Below are 22,765 nucleotides of genomic sequence, written 5' to 3'. Positions count from 1 at the left end.
CCAATCAGTTTGCCAGAGTGTTTGTTTTACAAAAGACCAATCAGATTAAAAAGTGGGAGGGGAGAAGCCAATAACAGAGCAGTGGACAAGATAAACGAAAAAGAGGCATATTTCCCCCACCCCCCCCCCGCAATAGCCCAATCAGAAAACAGGGGTAACCCTTCTACCCAATTAGCTAGTGTAGTTCCAATATCAGCCAATCACAATTGGAGTCCACTCTCAGCCAGTCATAATTCGCGGCTCTCCTTTCCTAACCAATCACTTGGTGCAGTTTTTCTTCCAACCAACGGCCGCATCCGTGTCATAAACAGGGTTTACGTCCTTCCCTGCCCAATGGGCGCGGGTCTGTGTCAGCAGAGGGCCAATCCCAATTAAGCAGTGAGTGACAGCTGCCCAATGGCGACCCCCGGCTTTCCCATCCTGTGAAAGAGGGGGTGGCTATATCTCCGCCGCTGCCTGAGGAATGTCAACTATTCAACATGGAGACGGCGGTTACCAGGCTTGAGACCATGGTGAGTTCAAGGGGCGGGGGGCCAGGCCGAGAGCGAGGCCGGCGGGTAAGAGGTAGTGGGGCCTGTGTCTGGGGCGCGAGGCTGGAGGTAAGCGCGCGCTGGCGCAAGCTGTGAGGTGGAGGGGTCAGGGGGACCGTCCCTATCCAGACTCATGGGGGTAGCTGGGGATTGAAGCGGGAGGCACAGGACTGTTCCTCCCACCCGTCGGGCCGGCCCATTCTTCTTTCGAGGGGCAGGGTAAATTCGTCTGGGTCTGTTCATTTTGTTCTCACCCTGGGTAGGGGAATAGGTAGAGCTTGGCGGGCCGTTCCATTCCCCTCTCCCCGTGTGAGGGGGTGTGGGGGGAGGGGTTGTGGAGCAGCGCTCTCCTGGGTCGGTCCATTTTCTTCTCCGGCCCGGAAGTGGGAGGTGGAGCAGAGGTTGCCTGGACTGGCCCATTCTCTAGCGAGGGGGAGGGCATGGAACTTCTAGCCCAGTAGCATGTGGAGGTGACGTTGGCTGCTCTGGTCTAATCTCCCGCATGCTGGGGTGGGTGTGGAGCACAGAGTTCATTGGGGCCCGTCCATTTTTCTCTCTCCTCGGAGGCAGTGGGGTGGGCGTAGAAGTTTTCTGGGTGGTCCATTTGCCTCTCATCCCAGTGGGCTGGTGATGGAGCAGAGCTCCCCAGGGCGGATCCATTCTTCTCTTTATCTCGGAGGTGAGCTGGGGGGAAACTGGCGCAGTCCTCCTCAAGGCCACTTCTTCTCTCATACAGGGCCCCTCTTGTATGGGGGAAGGAGGGCAGAGCTGTGCTGAAGCTGAGCCATGCTCTCATCTGGTTGAGGGTGGGAAGAGCTCACTTGGGCTGGTCCGTTTCCACTTTGAAGGATGAGTGGTCAAAACTTGTGTGGGACATTCTAGTTCCCAAAAATCTTGTGGGGGCAGAGCTCCTGTTGGCTAGCCTATTCCCCACTGACTATGCTGATGGAGATGTTTCATGGGACTTTTCAGTCTGGCAAAGAAGTCAGGCTCCTTACTAGACTGGTATTGTGTGCCCGGCTTAGTGGGGGAAGGATGATGCTCACTTCAGCCCTTCCAGTCCATAGGTCTCTTAACTTAATTTTAGCACTGTTTGATCCAGTTGCCCCAGGCAGGACCATAGTTTCTTTTTTTCCTACCTCCAGTCATGTTAAATAGCTGGGCTTTAACACAAGTCACTTTCATAGTGCAATTAGGCCCTAGAAAGGATTTCCCCTTCATATGCACCAGAGCCCTTCTGTGGCATCCTTCAGGAGGTAGTTGAAGTATTAAGCTACTTTTTTTGTTTCTGGAGTTTTTATGTTAATTTATTTCAGTAGTTATGGGGATTATTATAGGCACATATGTGTCTGTTTATAATTTTGTTTAACATGCTTGGAGACATTTGGGAATGATCTGTGCATTCTAATTTATTATGGATATTAATTCTTACATTGTGCCATAAACATACATTTTATAAAAAGAACAGGAGTACTTGTGGCACCTTAGAGACTAACAAATTTATTAGAGCATAAGCTTTTGTAGGCTACTGCCCACTTCTTCGGATGCATATATATGTTCCACTCTATATACATCCGAAGAAGTGGGCAGTAGCCCACAAAAGCTTATGCTCTAATAAATTTGTTAGTCTCTAAGGTGCCACAAGTGCTCCTGTTCTTTTTGCGGATACAGACTAACACGGCTGCTGCTCTGAAACCATACAGGCTTTTATATGAGAATTACACACAATAAAATGTGATTCTGCAAAATATCTCTATATTGTTTCCTTGTGGTATTTGTCAACAAACTTCCAATTACCCATTTATCTCAATAATGCTACTTGTTTTGGTAACCCGTCTAATAGACCAGCAATAGCCCCACAGGGAACACACCTAGGTTATTGAATACAGGGAGTTAGCTATTGCAGTAGGTTAGTACTCTGGCTTTTAATATATGGAAACATGGGATTGAAATTTTAATTAGATGGAAAGTGAAAATGAGTTTGGTGTTCTCCTGGTCCTTATTTATACATTTTTAAATCACTATAACGAGCTTCTCAAGAGAATCTCAGAACTAGGAGGTACAATGGCAGAGCTTTGTGGGAAAGTGTTCATGTTTTATGTCCTCGCTATCCCTGAATCTAGTCAATGCTTTTAAGCCCTTCACTTTCTTAAGCACCAAATTAAAGCACTTCCTAGCCCCTTCTATTTCATTTAATAACTTTTTTCAGTTACCTAACTGTCCCTTCCATTCACATTTTTGAACTTCCACTTCCAATGTAATTATTTCTTTAATATGTTAACAGCAATGTACAAATGAAGCATTTTTTGTCTGAAAATAAACAACTTAGAAGGTATTCAGCCAAAAGTATAAGCTTGTTCTTCTAATGTGCCTCTGTCATCTCATTGAGTGACCCGCATTACCTTTCTGTTCCAGTCCAATGGCTCTTCTGAGTAGTGCTGTAACCTATGTAGTGGTTTTATGACAACACCAGATTACAATTAGGAACAAAATAACATTCTTTGTATCACACTATTAGAAAATATTTGAATCTAATGCTCCAGAGTTAAAAGGTCACTGCATTAAATATGTACACTATGTAAATCTCAATTTCACAGTATATTTTAAAGATGCGTGCTTTGTGTTAAGCTGTTTTGTGTTTTTGTTTGTTTTGTTTTTAAATCCCAAGCCATATTTTGGAATCTGGTAAATTATACTTCCTGTATCCAGTATCTACTAAAGTGATGTCATCATACTCAAATAATGTTTGGCGTGGTAATACTATACTGTTTGACTTGAATGACGTTTACATTTTTCTCAAATCTCTGAAGATCCATTTTGATTTTAAATGTAAAACTGATAGTAATGTCCATACAGTCAATTTGTTTTGAGATCTACCTGTCTCTTCTGTTGCTTTTTTCTTTTTAAACTTGTCCTATTTTTAAATTTAAAACTATTTTTATTGTGAAAAACTGCCTAGAAACTATCAATATGTTGAATGTCAAATTCTGTGTCAGTATTACAAATACTCACATTTTAGCCTCACTTTGTAGAATCTGATGGTTCATGATTTTTGCTTCAGGACACAAAAATAATTGCAACAAAAATAATCAAAGAAATTACAGTGCAGGAATAGTGAGTGATATCAAGGCCCCTTTAAAGTCAATAGGAATCTTGCCATTGACTTAATTGCAGCCAGGATATCAACCAATGTTTTTATGACCTACTTTCCAAGTAGACATCTTGATTTTTGCATTAGATTGCATTAGGATTGGTTTGGACCAAATCATTCATATATATAATTTGCACTCTGTCACTACTACCTTATGCTACCAGTATTTAAGACTATAGTTTGTTCCTTTGCTCCTATATTGGCAAGGGCCATCTTGCATTCTTCTGTTTGATTTTAGGGGTACTGTTGACTTGTTCCAAAGGGAGACATGTCCAGCTGCCTTCTGCCATTAGGAAGGATCATGAGTGACACAATGCAGGGCCATCTTGAATTTTTAGTTGTATTCTCTCTTTTTTTTTTTTTTTTTTTTTTTTTTTTTTTTTAAACGAGATGTTACCATTTTACTTTGTTTTAATTTCTTGCACACAAGCTTAGTTAGGTTTTCAAAAGAGTGTGTGTGTGTGTGTCTGTCTCTCTCTCTCTCTCTGAAAGCATTCAATTATTTAAATTAATGGGAATTTGTGTCTTGGTAACTGTCCCTGGTATTGCAGCTTTGTATGTCTTGTTTATCCTTTTGGCTTGTCTGTTCTTCCTGTATTTTCTATAAAGTCGTCAGCTCTTTCCATAGAAGTGTGATAAAATAGTACTTCTAACTTCCCCAGTTTCGGTATGTACTTCCTCTAGAAGCTAAAAGCTTTTCATGAACTGAGGATAGACTATAGTTGTTTTGTAGGAAAACTTAAAAAGAACTAATTTTATTAATAGCAATGTGAATGATAATACTGAACAACCATGTGGCTTAAAAGCAAGTCTGCATACATTTGAAAGACAAATGACCAAATTACAATAAGAGAAGAGTGAGTCAGAGGATCCATAACATGGTCAAATTAATTATGTAAAAAGAGCATAAACCTAAATTAGTTTTTTTTATTTGTTTTTTGTTTTTTTTTAAGACTTGATGCATTTCAGAAGGAGATATGCATCGAAGACGAGGCTCGATCCAATGCCCATTAAAATCGGTGGGAATCTTTCTACGAACTTCAGTGGGCATTGGATCAGGCCCTATTGAGAGTACTGTACAATACATGGTGGTGGATTATGATTAAAGAAATGGTGTCTTTAGTAAGTATTATTTACTTTTAAGTCTCAGGCCTTCAAATGTTGGAGGTAGCATAAAGGTCTGAGGAAAATACATTCACATGTGCAACATTTCAGTGTTCCTTACTGTAAAAACAGAATTGCTAGATTAATCTTAAAATGCTTGTTTGAGAGCAGTCTTGTTTCATTTATTTCATTGTATTTTTAGTATGTTGGACCTACCTATTACTTCCTGGTGAGTGGTGTCTGTCCAGTGCCCTTTTTATGTTGTACTACTAGTGATCATACACAAAAAGCAGTGCAATGTTAAAAGGGCATTGGCCAGTGATACTGTCCACGTTAGTAATTTTTTTTTTTTTTTTTTTATGGAATCACAATTTAAAGGTCCGAGTATTTGTCTAGTCAGACTGGAAGACTATGCTACAATAACAATAAAGTAGGATTGCCACTTACTCATTTTTCACACGTGCTGTCTTTATCAAAACTAGGATCATGGCCCAAGAAATATGTTCCAAATGCAAGGAAGGGAACATCATACTAATTTCCCTAGGAAAACAATGCAGATGATGTCATAGGTGTGGACTTGGCTCAGGTTGCAGCCATAGTGATTTAATGCACCTTCACTCAGTTCCTCCATTTGTCTGAGTCTTGCTGTTAAGAATCTTAGAATGTACAGGTGGAGATGGCCGATGAAATTATCTAGCCCTAGAGGTTCTGAAGGTTTTTCATATTGTAGACCAGATTTTAATAAAGAATCTGACTTTCAGACACCTCTCTCCTAATTCACAATCCTGTTGCCCCTTCTCCCATTTGTGATCATGTATCATTGCTGTGGTAACCACAGCATTTGCTAGACAAATATTAGGAAACTAAAATAAATTACTTTAATTGTTTTAAGTTTAACAGCTGGAAATAAGAACAAATTTCATGTGGCCAGAAAGTGTTCCCTGGATTACCAGTAGTCCATGGACCACAGCTGGAGAACCTCTGTCCTATGGCATCTCATTATTTTGTTCAGCTGCATAACACACATGAAAGAGAGATGTATTTGGAAATGTGATTGTTGGGCAAGAGCAGCAGCAGCAGCAAAATGTTCTAAACCCAATTCACAACAGATTTTTGGTGTTTTTTATCATTTTTTCTTGGTCAAGAGAATCCAGACATTCCATGATGTGTTAACAATTTCCAAGTCCCTGCATGTGTCTAGTAGGCCTGATTAACATTAACCGTAGCCAGATTTCCATAACCCACAAGATGCCAGCATCTGACATCAACTTATTTTTACTTAAAGCGTATACATAGATGGTGTTGACTAGCTGTTCAGGATTCTGCTTTCTCTTGTTTCAAAAAGGGTCAGCCTACTAAATAGAAACATTACTTTTGTTCAAAATATATCTGATGTAGGTTATTCTTTTCATTACAAATTATTTCCACTTACCTTTCCTATGTCTTGCTGCTAACGAATGCTCTGACTTTATTGCACTACTGTACTTTACAGCTAGCAGTGCAATAGTATTGTCAAAGCATCTGAAAGCAGAGTACACAGCAATATCTTGATTCTTGCCCTGCAGCTTCTAACAGTTTCTTCAAAGCCTGTGAGTAAATCTGCATTTAATAAATTTACATTTTCTCATTGTTGTAAAATATTCATTGTGCAAAGGTTCCAAATCTATAACAATATGGTGAGATTTTTAACACTGAAATTAAATTGTATTTTACTATTCTTAGATTTAGAAAATGGTGTATCTGTAGATTTAAACTTTTATAGTGATTTGATCTTTAATCCCCATTCCAGTTTTTTTTTTTAAGAGATGCATTTGCTCAAACAGTCACTTCTTATGTTTTCATAAAATAAGAAACAAGTGGCAGAAAGGAGGGGTGTATCTCAGATACATCTAAGCTGTTCTGGGAAATTTTTTATAATGGGCATAATTTCTTAAATTTATGTAGGTATAGTTCTACAAAACAAGGTGTGATATTTAATTATAATTTCATTAAGGGCAAGTCTTAAAATATTAGTTACATGATAGACAAGCAATAGCACATTAAAATTAAATATTCTCAATTATACAAGTAATCTGCAGTTAATGGTTCACTGTCGGTCTGAAATCTCAAATTCTGCCTTGCTTAACATGCTTTATATTCTTATGAGCTGTGCTTCATACTTTGTAAAGACACACATATTTATAATCTAGGGTGTCCAGACAGCAAATGTGAAAAATCGGGACAAGGGGTTGGAGGGTAATAGGAGCCTATGTAAGAAAAAGACCCAAAAATCGGGACTGTCCCTATAAAATCGGGGCATCTATTATAATCTATTCCTTCCTTCAAACATATTTAAACAGTATTATATTAGAAACTGAGTGTTCCTAGATGCTTTTTAACATCAGTCACAGTAATCTGTATTCCTGATGTCTTCATTCTGAGATATGTGGGTGCAGATAAAGAAGTAAACAAAAAACACACTGTTTTAATGGCCTGTCATTAGAAATCAAGAATATAAACTTTCTCCCACAGAGGATGACCGAATTACCAGGACAGATTTTTAAATCCTTATGAAGGTTTTTAAACAATAAAGAGTGTAATTAAAAAGTTTACTGTATATTTTTATGATTAATGTAACTTCTAGGATTGGACCTCAGGAGCAGTTTTGTCAAAGTCAAATGGTAAATTACTGGATTAAGAGGTTAAAGAAGTATTTTCTTCTTGTTCCTAAAATTGGAGACTTCTTAGATTAAACTCTTCCACATCTATCCTGTGTTTTAACTACTATGCCAAAGTTAGCCAAAAGAAGTATCCATGGAAGAGAGTAAAAGTTTTCAGTATACTGAAAGGTGAATCTCAAAATTAAAAGTATATACGCTTTGGATATACCCTGCTCCCAAACAAGTCAGTGGCAAAATCCCCATTGTCCTGGGGCCTGCTCCAAAGCCTATTGATGTTGATGGGAGTCTTTAGAAAGCACATACCAAAAATACATCCGCATCTACTCATAGTAAAACCATTCACTCTGTATTTTTCCTGTCATCTTCATTTGTTCAATTTAAGAAACCCATTGTAGTGACTGTAAATGACAAATGAGTCTATATTATTCATGATTTAATGTTTCTATAATTTGTGTTTTCAAGGTTACATACACATAAATTCCTGATTACACAATCTGTTGCTAACTTGTAATTGAAGGATATCTGTAAGGATATCATTGTCCTTACTGGAATTTTTAAAGCTATAAAGAAATAATGTGAGTTCTGTTAATTTTGCATTCTGTTAGAAACACAGGACAATATAGTTCAAATTTCAAAGGTATTTCCTTATTGATAATTTAATATTGCAAAAATAGTGACATAAGGAATGCAATTGTAAATAATCCAGGTTCTAATATTATAATGTAAATGTATTGGCTTATTGGGGCAACTGGAAAAACTAATATCAAAGTTCAATAGGTTCTGTGTGTTGTTCAAAGATAACACCTATTTTGTAACATTTGTTTCATGTTTTTCTTTACACTGTAATGAATTTTAATTTTAAGCTACTTAAATAATCAGCTAGTGTATTTTACCATCAATATGAACTTTAATATTTGTTATGGAAACAAGAGCTAGGTATTATGATTGTGAGTTTTGTCCTAGACCTACCATCTGTGTATATTTGACTTGTTAAAAATTGACTCTGCTCAGGAGAATAAGTTGTGGGTTTTTGAAATTTAATCTTGGGTTTTTTTTCATTAATATTTTGAAATATTTAGCAGGTGTTTTATTGTTAGACTAGAATTTTTTTTTCAAGTTTCTTATTAGTACGGACCAGCACCCTCTAATTAGATCAGTTTAGGATGTGGCTGTCAGATAGGTTCAGCACTTGTATGCTACATAGCAATTTATTTGTGTACTTCGAAATTGAAAACTGTATTTTGAGGAGGTTGGTGTGACGTTATGGGCTTCATAGAATTGTTTCAGTGTTTCATTTTTGTGTCTTCTCAGAGTTTCCCTTCTGGAGCAAAAGGAACCTTTCAAGAAAGTTAATTGTTGATGGAGTACATAACTTTTAGTGTTTCTTAAGCGTCTAATATTTTTGTTTATTGGCTGTTCTGTTTTCTTTTAAAATAAGTTTAATAGTAAATCTAATAATGAGGATTTTTTTTTTTCTACTGGTGACTGAGTTTTAAATATTGGACTTTTTGATTCCCTTATTAAAGTAATCGCAAAACAGTTTAATGGCGTAAGTGATCTCCGATCACGCATCATGGTCTTCCCCCACTTACTGTTGCTGGGTGGTTAGAAAATATTTAATATTAATTTTGATTCTTTTTGTAGAAAAGGACGCTGGAAACATTTTGAGCCTGATGGGTACAGATCATGACATTCCATCTGATCTGTACAATACTGTAGTCCTTTCTGGAATAATATTTGCTAAATAAAGATAAATGTTAAATAGCAACAAATGTTTGGATAAATGAGTGCAGGGGAAGGGAGGTGCCTCAAAAGGAGAGAGTGGTTCTTATGTAGTATTACACATGGTGGCTAATTCTGTATTGCAAGTCTGCATCATTCACCACAAGGGTCTGATGGACATAAATCAGAAGAGAGAAGTTAAAGTGGCTTTTTTTTATAGTGCCATAAATCTGAGATAGATGGAGAAGCTTTGTCACGCATTGTGGTTTGTTTAGTTTCAAACTATTTAAGAAGAGTATTGTTAAAGGATTTCTAATTTTCAAGAAATTGTGTGTGTGTATATGTATATGTATATGTGTATGTGTGTGTGTGTGTGTATATATATATATATATATATATAAGTCTTAATGGGCAAAGATCTTGTGATTTCCATTATTTTGTGTGAAGCAATCTTCTATCAATATAAGATAATTGGATATACTTAACTACCTAAATGTGGGCCTGACCCAAAATCCATTTAAGTCAATGGAAGTTAGGTTGCATTAGTGCATCACATTTTTTTGATCATTTCAAATGGTCTAATTATTGCTATAGAGTTAAATGTCAGTTCAAACAGTGAAAACCACATTGAGTTAGAATTAATTCTATAAATATTTATTTTACATTCAAAACAGTCTCTCTCAACTATAATCCCAAATGATTATATGAAGAAATTCATAGTGTTTAGTTTTGTGAACTGGGCACACTGCCTTTCTGTAAACCAGAAATCCCTAATAGACATAAAAATGGCAGATGAAAGTTAATTAAGCAATAATCTTATCGCCTATTTCACAGGGCAATTATCCAATTCCCTAGTGGCTCATTTATCCAAATAAAAGAATTGCGTGAAATGTGTTGGTGATGTCATCAGTTTGATTATCCACTTATCTTTGTCTGATTTATCAGGGAATAATTAAATTTGTTGTGAGTATCTTGATCAAACAAGAGGACACATTCTTAGTATAATCAAAAATAAAATCTGATATAACCAGATCCTGAAATGTCATTGATAGTCTCTACTCACAGCTGTTTACACATTATTGCTAATAGTTTTTTTTTTTAGTACTGAGAAAGGACAGTGACCAGGCTGAGAGAGCTGTAGAAATTGATGGAGAAGATTTAACACCTTTAACTAGAAAGAAAAATAATATATATATTTTTTTGTTTCATTAGTAAAGTCTTACATTTGAATGTCAGCTACCAAATATTTAGTCTCTAAGCAAATAATAAAATTAGCAATGTTACTGTAAGAAAATACTTCTTGTATTGGCTTACTCAAGTAACAATCTTTCAAAACAAAAAGTGTAATAGAAGAGCTGGATTCAGCCCTTAATGTCCTAGTAACAAACTCATGTAATAGCATATGTAAGATTGAAGCAGCAGTGACTGACTTTTAAATACAGTTACATTATCAAGTCCTGGTCTACACTACAAACTTTTGTTGGTATAATAAACCACGTTGCTCAGGAGTGTGGAAAATCTTACCCCTGAGCGACGTAGTTTTACCAACCTAACCCCTGGTGTAGACTGCGTGACATCAATGGGAGGGCTACTCCTGTCAACATTGCTACCCCCTCTCAAGGAGGTGGAGAGGTGGCTTAGGGTATGTCTATACTTACCGCCGAACCCGGAGGTAAGCAATCTATCTTCTGGGATCGATTTATCGCGTCTTGTCTAGATGTGATAAATTGATCCCAGAAGTGCTCGCCGTCAACGCCGGTACTCCTGCTCCGCGAGAGGAGTATGTGGAGTCGACGGGGGAGCCTGCCTGCCGCGTGTGGACCCACGGTAAGTACCTTGTAGTTCGAACTAAGGTACTTTGACTTCAGCTACGTTATTCATGTAGCTGAAGTTGCGTATCTTAGTTCGAACTGGGGGGGTTAGTGTGGACCAGCCCTTAGATAGTGTCTTCACTAAGTGCAACTGTGATGTAGCTGTGTTGCTGCAGCGCTGTAAGTGTAGGCAAGCCCTAGGTAGAGATGTTTCTTTATGGATGTGCTAGTTTTGTTGTGGCACTTCTGTCCTATATACATTTAATACTAAAATGTCACTTTTTTTAGAATGTCAAATTTACAAGTACAAATAACAGGCTGTATCATGCATGGAAGACGGTGTCTTTCACAAAGGATTTACTGTTTACATAACACAATAAAATTCAGGTGCCTAATACATGAATGGATCAGGCAAGGTCCAGTTTTTGAAAGGTGTTTTCTTTGCTTTTTTGATATTATTTCACACTTTAGATTATAATTTTAAAGCTCCACAGAAGAACTTCACCTTGAGAGATGTGAATTAAGAAAAGGTGTGTGTTTGGTGTAGTAAGAAATTGCTGGTTCCACACAGTGGGCAATTCAGGTAATTGTGAAAGACTGTACAAAGACAAGAGCAGGAGGAAGGAAAGAGTAGGTGTGTGGAGTGGGTTAGATAAAGGGAGTAAGGGAAAATAAGGAGAAGTGGGGATTCTACTTGAATAGAATGTTTCTAGCTCATCAGGGTATCTGATGGTAGCCTAAAAAACTCTTCTAGTGTGGTTACTCACTGTGGCAACACAATTATCCTAGCAGCAGATGTTGGATGTGTTACCTGCCTGTTTCTACTAATACAATATTTTGATTGTCACTTTCTTTTTCTACAATATTTGGACTCATTTGAAATTGTAGACAATATAGGGTAACATTTCAAGCTAGATGTGTGGACTTAGCTGCTGTCAAGTCTCACTAATATCGGTGGCAGCTGTGTATAAGTCTCTATGAAATAAGTCATCACTATGAAAACCTATCCTTTATACACTTAAAATATTTATTAAATTTGTCATAACATTCAGTCATTCAAAGAAAGCTCTGCATAATAAGATGTCAGTTAAAGGTGGATCACTTTGTACATTAGATTTCCTTTAAAGAATAGAAAGTTACAGAAAAGCTCTTGTGATTGCTGTCTACATATAATGAATGCTAACACCAAAAAGGCTGTTGAACTGACGATAACATACAAAATGTGTTTAAAAATCAAAAGAAGTTTACAATGCATCTTGTCAGTACATAATGTAAACAGTTAGAAATTTCAGCTGAAGTTAATACTTTAACAGTTTCCTTGACTTAATGGGAGAATTGCAATGGGTTTTTAGTTGTAAGAAATTCTTGGAGCTTTGAAAGGTTCAGTGGAAGTGATCGAGAATAGCAGCCTTACTTTCATATTTCATTATTAAATATAAATTTTTAGAAGAGTACAGAAAGCCCTTGTTCGATCATAACCTCTAAATCTCTAACTTCACCAAAATAATCTAAGAAAGCAGGGAAGTATGCTTCTACAAACAATACTATTGGGGGAGAAGTTACCAAACTATGAACATCCACTGTATCTTAATTTTAAATTCCTGGAATAAATATCAACATCTCAATGACTTCAGTCATTTCTCTGACTTTAGTCAGAATTGAAAACTATTTTCTCTGATATTGTTTGCAAGAGAACTCTTTTCCTCTGACAGTAGTTGTGATATCCGATAAAGTAAGTTCTCGAAGAGAAAAATCTTCCCTAGATCCTTCAAAACCTACTGTATCAGAAAAGCAAAGTCAACAATAAACTACTGTAGGCCTACTGTATGAGTGAATACCTGTGTATATACACCATTTATTTCAGTATCTAGAACTCTGGTCACCGCTTCTGGGTATTCAGCCCACATCCACTGATCTCAGAAGTGTGTTATGAAAGACTTCTTACTGAATAATTCTCATAAGAGCTGAGCCTGAATTTTCTGAAAATCCAAGAGTTATCCTGGCACCATTGAAGTTAATGGAAAAACTCCCTTTGCCTTCACTAGTGTCATGATTTCACCCCAAATGGTCCACGTAAAGTACAGTGCACCAAGTTCCTTCTATTTTCTTTTGAATCCCCATATCTCTTCTTTCCACTTTGCATTTTCTCAGGAGCCTCCTTTCAGAAATCTAAGGCCATATAATGGAGCCTAAATGGGGTATTTCTGACAAAGGCACCTCTTAAACCTGCAGTGGAAAAATTGCCATATTTTCTTAATCTCAAATCTCTTTCGCACTGGCCATTAGGTCCACCAAGAGGCTTGTATTAATATAATAGCCCTCTTTATCAAAGGGTTTTACATGCAGTTTCTTCCAGACAAGGTGGTTGTCAAACCACCTTCTGATTGTTTGTTTATTGATATATCCCAGAGTCCTCAAACAGGTTGGAATAACAACTTCATATACCATCTGTAGTCAGGACTCAAAATCTACTTTGAACAAAACTAAATATAAATCTAACCAGTCCTGATTTCATATTTTCCAAATCAGGAGCAACTGAAAGGAAATTCTGTTCTCTGGCTTTGTAAGCAGAAAGACATAAGCAGGATGATCTCTGTATTCTTGTTGATCAAATACTGTAAGATGTTCTTTCCCTGCTTGCAGTTCTTTTAACGCAAAGTCCTTCCGTTAGCTCTAAATTCCATGCATTACAATAAAACCGAAGACGTGTGTGTGTGTGCGTATAATAAATAAAAAAATGAATAAGGAAACATGGTTCCTGCCTGTTTGGGATCACCTGTTTTGAGCTTGTTTTGAGGGTTTCTCTGGATAATGTAGCTGATTCTGTTTCAGTTTTTCTCCTCTTTTCCTCCTCCTTCCCTTCCCTGTTTATTGAGGATGTTCCTGCACTGCTGGTTACTTCCCAGAAGTAATTGCCAGAGCAGTTGGTCCTAGTTGTGGAAGTAAAAAATACAAGTAAAGAAACTAATTTTATGTTTAAAGTACATTTGTCCTTTTTAGGTCTCCTCCAGCTCTATGGAGGAAATGGGCCTTCCTTAAACTCAAATTACAGATAAGTAATATTGATTGCAGCTGACTTGTCCTTAAAGAATGTTTTGGGGAAAAAAAAACCTCTCTCCTGTTTTGAGAAGTCTTTTTCAATGGGTTCTAAATGGTACAGCATGCTACATGCTATATTATACATGTGGTAGTGTACCCAAAGAGAGATTGCCACAGATGAATGCATGTCCTTATGACAGGTCATAGAATGTTACCCTGGTTTGACTGATGTACAAACATTTTAATTTACCCTCTCAATTCTGGGTCACTATTTTCCTTTGTCTAAACTACATACTGGCAACAGGGGCTTACTGTATAATATGTAACACTCTCACTGTGGAGAGCAGTGAGCTCAACTATCAGATAATGCAAGAAAATGCTGTAGACTGTCTGCTCTTGTAAGTTTTTCAAGGACCTTCTTGGCCACTACTTCTCATTGCCTGTCAAGTTCTTATCTAGCTAATTACTTTAAGGCTACTTACCTTTAATTACTTTGACTATAAAGAGTTTGCAAGTTTACTCTTTGGTGTGTATATAAGAAGGTTGGAATAACCTACAAACATTAGTAAGTGGGGGAACAGCTCCTTGCTTATAGTACATCAGTCTTTCAAACTGAAACATCTTGATTTCTGGGGGTAGGGGTGGGGTATTGGGGTTTTTTTGTTGTTGGTTGTTTTGTTAGTGCAGGAAAGAGTGACAGATGACTATGCTTTTTGTCTGTTTTTGTTATTTAATACATTGTGGTTGATCTTCAATGTTTTAGTTCCAGAAGGCAGAATCTGATCTGGATTACATTCAACACAAATTGGAGTTTGAAATAATGAAAAACCTTCCTGATAATCCATCAGCAGAGGTACTATTTTCAGATTAAATTTGTAAATTTTGTTGTATCTTGCACAAATTCACTGTAAATGGGTAGTTCTCTTTAATCATAAAACATGTTTTGTTGTGTTTGTTTATATATAATCTCAAAACTCCTGGTCATCTTGTTTGTTTTTGTTCTATTTTTGCAACATACCAAGACAGTTGATGTAGATTTATTTCAAAATAACCACATCTTAGTATAATGGAATGCTCCATACTTGTGTTTTGAGAAATCAGCTGAAGTGTTAGCAAGCACTGTCAACTTCAACACCCTCCTCAAGACACACCTCTGCTATGACCCTTGCAATAGATCAGCCAACAAATGATGACTAGACTCAGGCTTGTGGGAGAAAGAAAAAGGGTAAGGGGGAGTATAATGCGTTTTTTATAGTATATATATTTTTTTAAATCTTCCCTCACCCACCCCATATGTTCAGATGCAGTGAAAAAGAACATTGATTTTTACAAGAGGCGTCTTACACGTTCTAACTCAGAAAAATTAAGAAAGCACCAAAACACAGAATCTTCATTCTACTGTATCTTCTGTGGAACCAGAGAGTTAGTGGCTTATTACTATTTATGTTTGCCTATGAAAAGTTATCATGTGGTATGGGTAGATGAAGTAAGACTTTCCAAAACATGAAAGATGTCATTTTATAGGTAATGCGCTACTGATTATAGTGGAAGCACTTAACTGACAAAGTGTCTCTTTCAATTCTTTTTTTTTTTTTTTAACAGTTCTAGTTGCCATATACTTTGGGAATATCTAATCCTATGTTTAGTCTTGTGTAGCCAAATTGATCATCTTTCTAATGTCTTGCTAGTTTAAATGTACTTTTTCACCTTGATGTAGGAAAATCCAGTGACTCTCTTAGAGAAACTCTCAGTAGTGAAGTCACGTTATAAAATGTTATGTGCACAGCTGGAAGAAATTTCCAAAGAGCAAAGAGAATCTATGAGCTGTATTCATGCTACTCTAGAAAACACTATGAAGATGGTGCAGGCACTACAGCGACACGCTGATCTTGAGGTAATGTTTTCAGTTTACTAATATGGGCCCCAGTCCTGTAAATGCACACATGTAACCTTATGGATGGGAGTAGTTCCTTTGAAATCAAGAATAAACATGTATGTACAAAAATGTTACTGGAACAGGGGTTAGATTTTCTTTTTTTTGTGTGTGGAAAATTTTCTTACGTTTTCTGTTGAGAGATCTGATATTTCACATTACTGAAGTAACAGCTCAATATAATATACTCAATCCTAAAAATGCTTTCGCATTTGAGCAGCGCTATTGAAGTCATTGGGGCTACTCACGTTAATTAAGGTTTCTGGGACTGTGCCCGTTATTGAACTCACAGGTCTGATTCACCATTGTGGTAATCCAAGGTAATTCTGGTGGAATTCCATTGATTTCAAGATGGAGTAAAACAATGGTGATTCATACCCCATGTCTCTGAATAGTTTGATGGAAATTGATGTCTCAGACACTGAATTAAATCCCAATTTTTAAACTGATCTTTCAAGTGTTATCTCTTATCTTGAAAGCTGCCAGGTAGAAAGTGGAAACTGACTGTAAAGAAAACTGAAAATGACTAATCTATTTTCACTGTCTGAGTGGTGGTAAATATAAATTGTGAACAGTCTAAAATTATTTTAAATTTTAATAGTCTCAGATGTTAGAAAATGTAAAGCTTTTATAAGCATTATCATATTTTAAAAAGTTTCCTTGTGTTTCTAAGTGCTGTGCAAACACTGACTACTTAATCCTTAGAAACCCTCTTATTGTTACTTTACGGACAGGGAAGGTTAAACCTAGAGAAGTTAAGTGACAAGCCCAACATCAAACAGAGAATGTTAAACTAAGATATTCCTGGATCCCAGCCCTGTGTTCAGTACACTGACTGGATGGCACTGCCTCTCTCAAAATATTATATTTAATCTGACAGTGTCCCTAACCAAACATTGTGACTGTTACTTTTATATTTATATATAAAGTTATGCCTTCTCGTTATTTAAAAAAATGGCAGTTTCCCTGACGGTCAAATACAATTACCTTTCCTCTCCATTTGTGCCAATGTTATGCTGCCAAGTAGCATGTTGAGAATAATTGTATAGATTTCTGTCCTGGGGTGAAGTGGTAAAGTCATAAGCCACTTACTTGTGCCAAGGAGGATTAGGCAACAAGTTTTCAGCCAGTAGTTTGTATATTTGTTTGTAGCCATCTCTATACTTACTATAGCAGAGACTGATGAAACAATTTAAAAGAAGGGATTAGAATTTTTTTTAAATGGAACACTTATTTTTCAGATGTTAGAACTATAGATTAACATTAGAATACTACGAGTAGATTTTATTTGGAGTTTGAACATGAGTTTAATGGTGGGATTTTCAGAAACACTCAGCCCCTAACTCTTCTCCCATTGAATTTAATGGGAGTTTACCATAGTTTTAAATGGGAAAAGGTTTAAGCAAACAGAGTACTTCTGAAAATCCCACCGCAAGTGTGAAAATAGCAGTTTCTTTTTTCCCCTAGCTTTCACCTCTGTCCGAAGAAGAACAGAGTGCAGAACAACAGTTAGCGTGTAAAACTGTTAAAGGAACAGACCCACCAATGGAAGAGGTAATTGTGGCTTTACATGGCTTGATTCTGCAAGCCCCTTACTCCTGAATAATCTCCGTGAAGTCAGTGGGACTATTTGTGTGAATTAGGACTGCTCACTTGACTAGCGGTTTTCAGGACTGTGCCCTGAAATAGTTTCACTTTTTTTACTTTTCCAGTTTATTGCACAAATGTTTTGTTTGGTCATTCTCCTCTTTCCCTCCCCCAGGAAAAGTTTTGTTCAAGAAAATTTTGTTTTGGAAAAGAAACTTTCTCTTACCATTTACTAAGAAAACGGTGACATCTTTGCATTTATATGGTAGCATATATTTTAAAGTACTAAAGGATGGGTAAATCATGCTGCTTTAGATCACATCTAGTGTGCAAAACAAACATGAACAGTACCTTGACTTCAGAAGAGTATTCCGTTTTGGTTGATCAGTTTCTTGTCACAAGTGCTCTGTCAGATCATTCAGCTATTAGTAGAATAGCTACTAAATCTTTGGGGTGGGAGTGAAGAGCATAATTACTTGAGTCAAATGCCTATAAATATGGAAAATTATTCTAATTTCCTGTTAAATATTAAATGTAATTTGAAAACTGGCTAAGAATAACTTAACCACATTACAATGCTGATGGAATATAATATGAAACTAAAGAGGTCTAACACTTTTAGGCAGAAACTCAGGATTTCTGCCATAAAACCAATCATAACGAAGACTTTTTATGGTATTAAACAACAAATATCAGCAAAGAGTTAGTCAGGGTCTTTGTTATATTATTACAAATATGATTTAAGTCTAGGTTCCCCCCTCTCTATCTATCTTATCTGTTTGGCACTAGGATTTCTGCATGCTGACTAGTAGCTAGTATGGTAACTCACAAGGAAGCATACACCTAATGCTTAGGAATTCTACCATATCAATTCCTTGGCAATTAATTGCCAACAATCTGCCATATTTCTATATTGATAACGGTTAGTTAAAAACTACAGCTACAACTTCACAATTGTAGCACAGTATATATGAAACTTGATGTCCTATTCTGTTTATTTTTAGCCACTGTGTTCGGTGTCTACAGTTCCTATTCCAGATGGGGGTAAGTGACAACCCCCTTCTACTGCTTCACAGAAATCAGCTTCCTTTTCTGAGCATTAACACTTTATTTTTTTCTGGTTGCTAAAAGTGTCTGTCTGTGTGTCTCTCTCTCTCTCTCTCGATGGGTGGGTAACCTTAATTGTAAGATACTCAAACATACCAAGTTCAATATTTAGGACATCAATATGTATCTTAAGAGTATATTGACTTTATTAGTGTATTTCATTGTGGATCTATATATTGTGAAAGTCAAGGTTAGCATAAAAAAAACCAACTTTTTAAATATATAATATGCCCATAATGAAGTGCATGTGTATGTATAATAGATATTTTAAAAATTTGGAGTTTTTTGGATGCTAGCCTTAAATTTAATAATGTAGGCCCACAATGAAATACACTAACAATGTCAGTATACTCTTAAGATACATATTGATGTCCTAAATATTGAACTTGATATATTCAAATATATCTTACAATTACAGTTAACCTTAAGATTTTGTCAGTTATTTTTAGTAAGAGTCATGGACAGGTTGCAGGCAATAAACAAAAACTCATGGAAACCTGTGACCTGTCTGACTTTTACTAAAAATAATGGGTGTGAGGGCGGGGGACTGATGGGGGATGACTGAAGCCCAAGCCCTGCTGGGGGGATGACTGAAGCCCAAGCCCTGCTGCGGAGGGGTCTCCAGTACTCCCCACTACGGCAGCTGACAGCTCCAGGGACCCCATCACCTGTGGCAGCTGACAGCTCCAGGGCCCCTGCCTGCTGACAGCTCTGGCCTCACCACCCCAGGGCTGAACCTGCAGCAGAAAATGTTACGGAGGTCTCTGAAAGTCATGGAATCTGTGGCTTCCATGACTTCTGTGACAATCTCTTATCCTTAATTATAATCATCATTACCAAGGGATAGCTGGATAAATCTGCTTCAGTTTCTGAAAGTAAGGCCTTGCAAATAATTTTAGCTGAGGTAAAAAGGCCCATTCTTGCTCCAACTACCACTGATGGCAAAACTCCCATTCACTTCTGGGGGAAACAGGATCAGGCCCAAAGTTTTTTGGTCTGAGCTATCTGTAGAACTTAGTGCCTGAAGTAAACAGTTAATTTACTGTAGTTATAAAATAAATGAACACAGATGTTAGTAACTAGTTTTTGACATCCACTGGAGAGTATGTACTTTAATGCAGTGGTTCCCAAACTTGTTCCGCCGTTTGCGCAAGGAAAGCCCCTGGCGGGCCGGGCCGGTTTGTGTACCTGCCGCGTCGGCAGGTTCAGCCGATCGTGGCTTCCAGTGGCCGTGGTTCGCTGCTCCAGGCCAATGGGAGCTGGTGGAAGCGGCGGCCAGTACGTCCCTCGGCCCGCACCGCTTCCAGCAGCTCCCTTTGGCCTGCAGCAGCGAACCGCTGCCACGGGGAGCCGCGATCGGCTGAACCTGCCGACGCGGCAGGTACACAAACCAGCCCGACGTGCCAGGGGCTTTCCTTTCACAAGCGGCAGAACAAGTTTGGGAACCACTGCTTTAATGTAAGAGACTGAGGGGTACAACTCCTATTTACTTCATTGGGAGTTATGCCAGGACTGAAAACTGGTCCTAAATCTGAAATTGTCTTATAGTTTAAAAAGACAGTGTTAGTCTTTTAATATGGGAATAATCATTGCTTCGTCCGGACATGATTATTTATAACAGGGTTTTTCCCAGTGATCTCTTGGTAGCCTCTTGTTATACCAAATTGATAGACCCATATTAGGTTTCCATACATACCTACTTTCTCCCCAGGCCAGTAAGAGCCTTAGCACTCTTAGCACAAGCCTGGGGGGGGAAGACCATTTAAGAGTGTCCTTTAAGGGTTCTGGGAGGAACACTGTTTATTCTTTCTTGGCTGGGAGAAGGCTGTTTGGTGCCTGGCCACCAGAGGTATCTAAAGTGGGTAAAACTATAATCTTCAGGACTCCTTTGATGGTCCTACAGGAACTTGCCAGGCTAGAAGGATGTGCTTCACTGATTTAAAAAATAAAAAAAATCTGTATTTTGTATTTTAAAAATTTTATTCTTCCACTTCCATGATTTATTATCAAACAAGGTTTCAGAGTATTATCAAAGAAATTACCTATTTTGCTCAGCACATCACTCTGAATGCTACAGCTCAAATGCTGAGAACTGCACATTACTGTGTAGAAATTGTGATGTACTTGAGGGGTTGGTGGTTAACAAGGATTGATACTCTTGAATCTACTTCTGGCAAGCATTGGGTTGCTGAGATTAAAACCAAATGGAAAATTACATTCTATATATTTGATATTGCATATGCATAGTGATGAACATGCCAGTAAATAAATGTCACTTTTCAGCAAGGATGACTGCTTCCAACAATTATGTTCAGAACAGTATTCATGTAACTGTTATAGTTGCTACATGGGAAGATCTGCCTTTCACCAGTCTTCCAGCTTTCCAATGTCCGTGCTGAGCAAAACTTATATAAATTAGGTATTGCAGCAGTTTAATATTCAATGTAGGCAGTATTACATGAGCACTTCTAAATGTTTGAGTAACCCTAACTTTATCTGTGTATATTTTTGAGTAATTTTTATTTTAAAATTACTAGAACCACAGTTCAAACCCGTGACTAAGGAGATGTTTATGGCTGTACCAAGGATTATCAGAAGTACTGTTAAATTAGTGGACCTGAACAGCTTTTACAGGGAATTATTTAACTACTTTGTTCTAAATGGGAACAGGTAAGAATTGAAAGAATATATCATTATTGGTTTTCAAGCCTTTAATTTTTAATAGTTCATTGGTGTGACTGATAAATCATAACTTAATGTAGGCTTTTTTGAAACCAAACAGCAACTAAGTCTGGAGTTGTCCTATTGTAGTCATCATATTCCCTCCCCCCATCCACACTCCTTATTTGAGTAGGGTTGGGTTAAATGAAAATATCAATTATCTTTACTCATATTTTAGCAAAATTAAACAGCAGGTTCAACAGAAATAAATTGTTTAATTTAGTTTAGACCTGGCCTTAAATATCTATGATAGAAAAGATTTGCAGGTATAGCTATACCAGTAAAACCTCTTAGTGTGGTTGCAGCTTATTGGTTTAAAAATGCTTTTGCCAGTATGCCTTTTTCCAGTTTGACAAGCTAAATAAGCTATACCTATAAAAATACTTTTACATTGGGATAACTGTGTCTACATTAGGGTTTTTGCCAGTATAAAATTGTTACAAACCCTCTACCCCCTCTCACATACATACGTATATACATACCCCTAACTGACATTGCTATATCAGGGAAAGTTTCTAGTGTAGACCTGGCTTAAGATGTGGAGCAACATTTTTGAGAAATTATTTATGAGAAGAACTTGGGCTCTGTCTTTTCAGATTTCAGTAAATACTTTGCTGAATAGTTTGCTCTTGTCTTGCAGAGCAGCACTGAGTGTTGCACAGATGAACAAGATGAATATGAAAGCCACCAATTCCAGGCTACAAATCCTGAAAGAACTTTCCATTGTAGAAATTGACAAACAAGGAAATGCTAAGTTAACTGTGTAAATTTAAGCCTTAATGAACTAATCATATTTTGATAAAAGGAATTTGGGTGCAGCTCCTGGCGTATTGGAAAGCAAATAGTTCTCTGTTTATAAAAATGATGTACGTGAAAATTTGTTGTTAATGTGACTGTATTAGGATTCTCTTTGTAATACCGAATTGTGAATTAAAAACCATATAACAAGTTTTGTAAACTCGTTTTGTTTTTAATATTTGTAGGAGATAGTGGACAGAATCATGTTTAGTGACTAACAAATTTATTAGAGCATAAGCTTTCATGGACTACAGCCCACTTCTTCGGATGTATGGGCTGTAGTCCACGAAAGCTTATGCTCTAATAAATTTGTTAGTCTCTAAGGTGCCACAAGTACTCCTGTTCTTCTTTTTGTGGATACAGACTAACACGGCTGCTACTCTGAAAAACGAATCATGTTTTTAACTCCGTCATGTGTCAGTACTTGTTTTCCTGCGTGGGGATTAATGGCATCTAACCAACAAATTTTTCCTTCTACTTGGATTCCTGAGTAAGTGATATGAAAGCCAAGTAGGCTATAAAAGTTTTAGTACTTTATAGGTCATAGTTCAGGGCAATTGGCCATGTATTCCCCATCAGTGGCCCAGCAAAGGCACCCACTT

The 22,765-nt window shown here is 37.3% G+C and overlaps 1 protein-coding gene across 13 annotated transcripts; it reads left to right on the top strand.

The window, feature by feature from the left end:
* Positions 1-285: 285 nt before the first annotated feature.
* SKA2 (spindle and kinetochore associated complex subunit 2) lies at positions 286-22,313 on the top strand. 13 transcript variants are annotated; one of them, XM_065573107.1, is made up of 9 exons: positions 379-512; positions 4,635-4,803; positions 6,278-6,374; positions 14,781-14,870; positions 15,735-15,911; positions 17,418-17,504; positions 18,542-18,581; positions 21,182-21,314; positions 22,006-22,313. In XM_065573107.1, exons 4-9 carry the CDS (start codon positions 14,838-14,840, stop codon positions 22,130-22,132), a joined length of 597 nt encoding a protein of 198 aa, XP_065429179.1. In that variant the 5' UTR covers positions 379-512; positions 4,635-4,803; positions 6,278-6,374; positions 14,781-14,837; the 3' UTR covers positions 22,133-22,313. The 13 variants fall into 13 exon arrangements, with proteins under 13 accessions (XP_065429167.1, XP_065429170.1, XP_065429175.1 ...); XM_065573105.1 differs by lacking the exons at positions 379-512; positions 6,278-6,374 and adding exons at positions 533-599; positions 15,119-15,242; XM_065573103.1 differs by lacking the exons at positions 4,635-4,803; positions 6,278-6,374 and adding an exon at positions 15,119-15,242 and having other exon boundaries at positions 329-512.
* Positions 22,314-22,765: the final 452 nt, after the last annotated feature.

This window comes from Chrysemys picta, chromosome 19 (genome assembly GCF_011386835.1).
Source record: "Chrysemys picta bellii isolate R12L10 chromosome 19, ASM1138683v2, whole genome shotgun sequence".
Classification (NCBI taxonomy): domain Eukaryota; kingdom Metazoa; phylum Chordata; order Testudines; family Emydidae; genus Chrysemys; species Chrysemys picta.
The sequence above is the reverse complement of the archived record's forward strand: the minus strand, read 5'-3'. Positions and strand labels throughout refer to the sequence as shown.